The sequence below is a fragment of the Leopardus geoffroyi genome, chromosome C3 (assembly GCF_018350155.1).
Source record: "Leopardus geoffroyi isolate Oge1 chromosome C3, O.geoffroyi_Oge1_pat1.0, whole genome shotgun sequence".
Classification (NCBI taxonomy): domain Eukaryota; kingdom Metazoa; phylum Chordata; class Mammalia; order Carnivora; family Felidae; genus Leopardus; species Leopardus geoffroyi.
Window position 1 is genome coordinate 83,771,781 of NC_059338.1, and position 7,580 is coordinate 83,779,360.

A 7,580-nucleotide genomic window follows, 5' to 3' on the forward strand; every position below is an offset into this window, starting at 1 on the left:
CTTTGAATTTAGGGTATAGGGTGTGACTACATGAAACTATTAGGGTGGGACTTAGGATCCAAAACAAAGGATCCAGAAAAAGACATTAAGGGCTTGAATAAATTATCCTAGAGTTCCGAACCACAGACAGTAATTATTTATTGATGTTTGGGTGGTGGTTGATGCTGGTGGTGGTGGATTAAAGTTCTAAAGAGAGTCCAGGATCTGAATCTACTCTGAGGCTGGAACGGCAAGATGATTAGAACAGCGATAGTAACTTCCATTCGCTTAAGTAGTCAATGTGCCAGTTCCTGGGTTTGCGAAGCCTTATAATTAATAATATCTCCATTTAAAAATGCCTTTTCATGTTCTAACGATAACCAGGTGTCATGAGTGTCCCTGTATCAGAGGTTGAAGGGGAGTTTGTAGTTTCCAAAATGACTCACGTGACGAAGAGTAAATGTGTTTTATTTTATGATCTGAACAGTAGTTCTCCAAACTGGCTGCTTCCCAGGAGCAATGGGTGAATCTCATTTAACAAATGGCTAAGGTAGGAGCGAATGACTTGTGGGTTTCTCATAAACAAAACATGAGGGGCGTCTGGGTGGCTCAGTCGGTTAAGTTTCTGACTTTGGCTCAGGTTATGATCTTGCAGTCCATGAGTCCGAGCCCCTATTAGGGCTCTGTGCTGACAGCCCAGAGCCTGGAGCCTGTTTCGGATTCTGTGTCTTCCTCTGTCTGCCCCTCCCCCACTTGCACTCTGTTTCTCTCTCAAAAATAAATAAACACTAAAAAAATTTTTAAGAAACAATGAACAAAATAACGAAATGAAACACAACAAGCAAGAAAGGGGGAACTGATGTCCCACAGGGCCCGAATGTTGAAATTCACAGCACATAATCCGCTAGACTGGTGACTCCTGCGTGAGCAGCCAGTCTATTCCCACCGGCTTGTTTGACAGAGGAGGTCTAGCCTCGTAACATAACCTGTGTTATGAGTGGACTCCTTGGGTTTGAATCTTGGCTCTACTGTTCATCAGCAGTGGTCTTTGGGCACATGGAGGAGTCTTTCTGTGCCTCAGTTCCCCCTTCTACCATAAGGAAGTCAACATTGGGCTGATTCCCGTCATGGGCTGCTGTGCAATTATTGTAAGGAAAATGCTTACAAGAATGCCCGGCACATTAAGTAGGTTAGTATGGTGATTAGTCAGTCCATCAGGCCCCAAGCCAAAAGCATTCTCGACCCCGGCACTTTAGACACAGGATGAGCTAAGGCATGATAGTGAAGTGTTGTTTTTCAAAAAATGGGGGGTGGGGGTGGCAGTGACCTGGATTCAGCGTTTTACAGCATGGCCCTGTGGCTGCAGAGAAATTACAAAACCCCTTTACGCCCCTACATTTCATTGTTTGTAAAATAGGGTTAGTAACTTGCCTCCCTCGCCTAGCATAGTAGGCAAGCAGGGGGCCGGTTCCTACCGTGTGGGTTTGAATGTAGCCTGGGAGTGGCATGGGTTAACCAAATGAAGTTTCTTCATCTTCCTCCCACCCCCCTCTCCCCGCAAACCTTACCCCCTTTGTATACTTAACTTATCTTTAACCTCTGGCATCCCTTTGCCTTCTCACCAGCTTACTGCCTGTTCATTCTTCCAAGTAGCAACTCTGGCCCCTATCACAGATCCCCAGGAAGCATCTTATAACCCTCAGAATTTAAAAGACCTTAAGGACCCAGACCCATTTGAACAAAGCAAAGCCCTTGCCCTTTCAATAACTTCTTTCTCCATCTTTGTAAACTCATTCCCTTGAGGGCCAAATTCTGTTAATTGGAATTGATGACAAGAAAACAGAAAAAAAAGGCAAGAAAAACAAAACACTCACAACTTAAGATTTGGCTCAATTATATATTTGCCACGTATTTTATTTTTTCTAAAAACAATAGAAAAAATCAACTTTAAAAAGGAAAATGTACTTAAATAAAAAAAATTATGGTTTATAATACATGGTTTGAATTCTTGTATAACTGCTATAAACGTTTTATTAAAGTTATTTACATTTAATGGCCATATTTACAGAGGAAAACGGGATAAACTTGACACATTTTTTAAAAACAATTCTTAAATACAAATCTGTTAAAGGAAAACAAACAAACAAAAAGATGGCAAGCATAAAAAAATGTTCTTTTATGCCCAAAATTCCATTTGAGGCAGTTTACATTATGGCTAAACCTTTCAATCCTAAGACCCAGCCAAGGTTGTGAGGTTGCACTTGACCATGCATTTGAAACAAGTTCAGATATGAGGAGTTGCTACAGTTCTGTGAGAAGGAAGCTTTTTCCTTACTTTCCCTTAGTAACAAGTGAGAATTCACGAGCAACTCCAGTTCCTCCCTCTAATAGGTGGACTTATGCACAAGAGTTCCTTAGCTGTTCAAGTTTGTGTTTCAACTGTTCTCGTCGCTTCCTCAACAGGTCCTTTTCCGAAATGAGCTTTTGCTCCCCTGCTTGGACGGACAGGATGTACGCGGTGGCTTTTTTAAGGATAACCACCTTGGGGGCCTTTTCATTGTTTTCCAACTCTGGGATCTGGTCGCGCAGGGCAAAAAAGCTCCGTTTCAGCTCGTTTCTCCTCTGGCGTTCCAAGACGTTGTGCGTCCGCCTCTTGTCGTTCTCCTCCGTGTCCGAAGACCTGGGGCTGATACATTTGCGGTTGTTGCTGATCTGTTTCAGGACCCTGCCACTGTCCAACTTAGCCCTCTTGGCAGCTGGGTAGTCCTTCCTAGTGGAGGGGGGTGCTGCGTAATTGTGCTGATGGGTGGGCACGTGGCATCTCTTAAGGACCAGCGGGCTGTGAGGAGGTTTGCTGTGGCCTCCGGCAGAGGGTGACCCCGATTCCGACCTTTTGGCAGGGGGCTGCCTTTTCTCCACAGAAACGACATCAATTTCTTCTTCTTCCTCTTGTTCTTCCTCTTTAAGAAAGGAAAAAGAAAACGCGCGGGTTAGCAACGTGTCCTCACAGCAATCAAGGACCAGATTAAATTAATGCTATGCAAATATAAGGCATTATCCTGTGAGAAAGGGCCCTGGCACAAAGTCATCCCCGGAGAACAAATTAGCCAATCAACCCAGCTCTTCTCGCAACGAAGGCAGAGTCAGAAAGGGAGAATGACAGCTGGGTTTAGGGCACAGATGAGAAAATTACAATTTACCAGGATAAGACATCGATGCCAATTCTTACCTAAGACTTAATGAGGCTTTGGACACACCCAAAGCAAAGCACATTCCCAAGCACCTCCTCTTTTTAAGGGACTTTACCAAGAACCCTTCAGGTGTTGCAAATGACAGAGTCTCTTGGTATGACTTTAGCAACTCCCTATTTTACTGGAAGGGCAAAAAGGAAAAAAAAAAAATTCTTGCGGCTTTGCCAAAAGTTCTAGGGGTGGGGGGAGGAAAAAAGCCCAATTTTGGCAAGGATTTGCTTTTAAGTGTTCCAAACAGGCTGACCAGATCCCAGGCTCTTCAGCCCATCTAAAGCCACTGTCACTAGGTCACAGCGCCTGGGAGGCAGGCCACTCTGCCTCTGTCCACTGCCCATCTTCATTTTTTTGTGGATCCTAGTCCAGGAAAACCCAAGAACTACTCAGAAGGGACGGAGGGGAGCCATCCCTCCGCTCTCAGAGATCAATCCCTTCCTCTCCCGCTTCTCACACACCCTCACCGTGGGGGCAATTAAAATGCTGAAGAAAACTAAGAGGGAGTGGATTGAGTTGCAAGATAAGCCAGAAGATTGAAAAACCCCAAAGAAATTCCTAAGGGGAGGGAGGGAGAGGAGGGGGCCGGCCACTGGGGCGGTCTTAGGAGAGGGGATGGGAGGAAACCCTAAAGCCCAGGGTTCCGGGACGAGCTCCCAGACCCTTCCAGATCTAGCATTTCCCTTCCCGAATAGAAGAAAAGAGAAAAGCCGGGGTCGGCAGAAGCGGCCAGTGGAATGAGCTGCCGAGGAGAACAGGAAGGGTACCCAGCCGCCCCCTCGGACGGGCCGGGAGGGGCCCAGCTTACCAGAGTCGCTGCTGGTGGTGGGCGGTGTCTCCTCGTGGAGCGCCAGGGGCTCGGGGCTGGCCCGCGGGGAGGACTCCGCCGAGGAGAGCAGAGAGTCCGAGGACGGAGAGAAGGCGGCGGAGTCGGGGGAGGCGCAGGGCTTGGGCGAGCTACTGTCGTTGAGCGGGTAGGGGAAGACCACGGAGGGGTCGATGCACTCGGAGGCGGCGGCGCTCAGGTCCTGCAGGTACAAGCTGGAGGTGGGGCAGCCGCCGGGCCCGCGGGCGGGGCTCGGGCTGCCGCTGTCTTTGCGCGCAGCCTGGTAGGAGGCCAGCTTCTCCGAGACGAGCTTGGCGGCGGCCGAGAAGCCGCTCCACATGCAGTCCTGGATGATGATGTTTTTGATGAAGGTCTCGTCGTCCGGGTCGCAGATGAAGCTCTGATTCACCATGTCTCCTCCCAGCAGCTCGGTCACCATCTCCAACTGGTCGGCCGTGGAAAAGCTGCCGCCGCCGCCGTCGTCGTCCCCCCGGGGGGAGAAGGACGCGAAGGCGACGTAGGAGGGCGAGCAGAGCCCCGAGCGGCGGCTCGGGGACAGCGGCGGGGTGGGCAGCAGCTCGAATTTCTTCCAGATATCCTCGCTGGGCGCCGGCGGCTGCAGCTCGCTCTGCTGCTGCTGCTGGTAGAAGTTCTCCTCCTCGTCGCAGTAGAAATAAGGCTGCACCGAGTCGTAGTCGAGGTCATAGTTCCTGTTGGCGAAGCTGACGTTGAGGGGCATCGCGGCAGCCTGCTGAAGGGGGCACACAAAGGGGGGGGGAGGTCTTGAGCGAAGGGGGGTCTGGGGTGGGTGCCGCAGCCCCCGCGCAGCGCGCGCCCGGATGCCGAGCCGCTCCCCTTCCAGCGCGAGCCCCAGCCGGGGCCAGCGGCGGCGAAGGGCACCCCTCCCACCCCGTCCAGGTGGCCCCCTGCTATCTGGGACGCACAATCGGTGAGCCAGCCGCGAAGCTCGCGTCCGCGGGGAGCCCGCGCCGCCGCCGCCGCCGCCGCCGCCGAGCAATCGGAATCGTCTCTGGCCTCCTTAAGCGGCCAGAGGAGGCGGCGGCCGGGAACACAATCCGCCAAACCCGAAGGCGCAAAGTTTTGCGCCACCTGAAGGAGGAGGCGGGAGGCGCCGCGGCGGGAGCTGCTGCGCGTGCCCCCTCCCGCGCCGGGCCCCTCCGCGCCGCGCCCGTTCCCACTCGCGCCCTCGCAGCGCTCCTTCCCCAGCCGGCGCCGCCGCCCCTCCCAGCACCCCCGCCCCGCCGCCCCTTCGTCCCCACTCCCAGCGCGTCCCCCTTCCTTCCTCGGCCGGCTTCTCTCCGCGTCTCTCGCCGGCTGGTGGGGCGAGCCTAGCCGCCGGCCCTAACAGTCCCCCCCCCATAAATAAAAGGGGGGGGTGTTAGATAATAACCGGGGCACCTCCCTTCAACACCCAGCACCGCGACGCAACTGCGCCAGAGCCCCTGCTGCGGTTCCGCGCCCGGAGCCGGGCGTCTTCCCCTCACCCGCCGAGGGTAGCAGCTGTTCTGGGAAAGCCCCGAGCCCCCCTCCCTGCCTTCCCTCCGCCACCTTAGGGGCGCGGGGACACCAGAGGGGGCGGGGGAGGTGGGTGCGGAGATCTGCCCTCGTTTCCCCCGAGTCCACGATTCCGGGAGAATCGGACCCATCCTTGCCCAGCGTCCCTTTTCCCTGCTCCCCGAGCCTCCCCAACACCAAGTCCGAACCAGCACCCCGGTAAACCAAGATCCCTAATTTTATTATTCTTTTAAAAAGCCAAATGCCAACTTCTTAAAAGGAGCAGGGGGCGAATGGTGAACGCCGCGGGGATCCGCGGGCGGGACGCGCCGCAGTGTCTGTCTCCGGCTGTCAGAAATGCGGTAAGCCGAAATTTAAATACCCTTTCCGAGACGCGTAAAAGTCAGCGGCGGCGGAGCTCTCCGGCCCCCACACGCAATTTGTAATTCTTACTCCCAGGAGCTCGGGATGTACAGGGAGGGCTCTCTGCCCACCGCGAAGCGCGGCACTCCCTCCCCACCCCCCACCCCCCCCGCTCCAAAAAATCAAAAGCAATTAATGCAATAAAACAGGAATGTCCAACCGGTCGAGGGCAGCGTCAGTATACATGAGCAAAAATCTCTAAAGACGAGTTTCAAAAACGCACCGGTTTTCCCTCCCATCCTGACAAGCCACTCTACCCCATCCAGTTCTGGGTCGTCCTCACCCCACCCCGGAGCTACCACAACTACTCTGAGAAAAAGTGTCAATAGCGCAGGAATGGCAGAAAAGACCCCCGATTGGGGCATTCGACTTCGACTCATCGCGGCATTAAAGCGGTGGGGCAAATAAATGAGAAGACAAGTAGATCCGGGCGCTTACCGGGTTTTCCACTATCCGAAGGAAATCCAGCGTCCGAAAAGCGGCGAGGAGCGCCCTTTCAGAGGAGCGGGTCCCGGGCAGCGTAGGGGAGAAGTGTTTCCCGAAATAGGCGGACCGGAGAGTCGCGTTCTCGCTCGGGTGTTGTAAGTTCCAGGGAACAGTGTCCGCCCGCCGCAACCGGCAAAGTTTCGCGGGTGCGGCGGGGGGTTGCGCACCGCTGGCAGGGGGCGGCGGGCAGGGTGGGGTGGGCCGGAGGCGAAGCACCCTTTCACTCCGGATCTCCCTTCCCCGGGCGCCCGGAGCGCGACTCGGCTCGCTCGCCTCGCTCTGCTCTTCTACCCAGGCGGGCGCGCCCGCTCGCTCCCTCTGCCTCTTGCTAGGATTACTACAGAGAGTCAGATAAAGCCCCAAGAACCGGCTTTTATACAGAGCTAGGCACGATCCCTCCCCTCTCTTCTCTTTTTCCCGCCAAGCCCCTGAATAGCCCTGCCCTTCCCGAAGCCGGCAGGGAGCCAGGCGGCAGCCGGGGCGCGACGCCGGCGGCGGCAGCTGCGGCGGGGAGAGCGCAGCTCGGGGGTCCTCGACCGCGCAGACCCTCGCATATAAAGGGCCGGTGGGCGGGGATTCGCGAGAGAGGATCTTTTTTCTCTCTCCCCCGCCCTCCGCTTTGGGAGCCGGGGAGGGGCGCTTCTGCGGAGGGACTGGCTGGGCGGGGGTGGGGGGGGGGAGGTTGGGGAGGAGACTCGGCCCTTTCTGCCTGGCACTCCAGTGCGCCGAGCGATCCGATGTAAACAGTCAGAGCGCAGCATGAATTAACTGCGCGCGCCTACCATTTTCTTTTGCTCCCGCTCAAACCCGCTGCCTTTCTCCGCTGCTCCTCCGGCGCAGCGCGCGGCTGGACAAACCGCATACTTGTCCTGCGTGCTTAAATCATCGCAGGCGGAACAGCTGAGCCTTCAACACGGAACATACCGTGTACCCACCGCCACGCCATGCACGTCCCGGGTGGAAGGGCGCCTCCCGAAGGCTGGGGAAAGGGCAGCGTTTGGAAAATAAATCCCGCGAAGACGAGGGAAGAAGGGGTATTTATGGGCGCGCGCTCCGAGGGTGTGGGGTGTTAGTGTCGACGGGCACAAATAATAAGAGGTGTAAGGAGG

General features: G+C 55.0%; 1 protein-coding gene across 2 annotated transcripts; it reads right to left on the reverse strand.

The window, feature by feature from the left end:
• Positions 1-1,856: 1,856 nt before the first annotated feature.
• On the reverse strand, positions 1,857-7,087 carry MYC (MYC proto-oncogene, bHLH transcription factor). 2 transcript variants are annotated; one of them, XM_045453689.1, is made up of 3 exons: positions 6,424-7,087; positions 4,030-4,798; positions 1,857-2,939 (listed from the first exon to the last, which is right to left on the reverse strand). In XM_045453689.1, the coding sequence occupies exons 2-3, from the start codon at positions 4,784-4,786 to the stop codon at positions 2,377-2,379; spliced, it is 1,320 nt and encodes a 439-aa protein (XP_045309645.1). In that variant the 5' UTR covers positions 4,787-4,798; positions 6,424-7,087; the 3' UTR covers positions 1,857-2,376. The 2 variants fall into 2 exon arrangements, with proteins under 2 accessions (XP_045309645.1, XP_045309646.1); XM_045453690.1 differs by having other exon boundaries at positions 4,030-4,795; positions 6,424-6,998.
• Between the last annotated feature and the right edge of the window lie 493 nt (positions 7,088-7,580).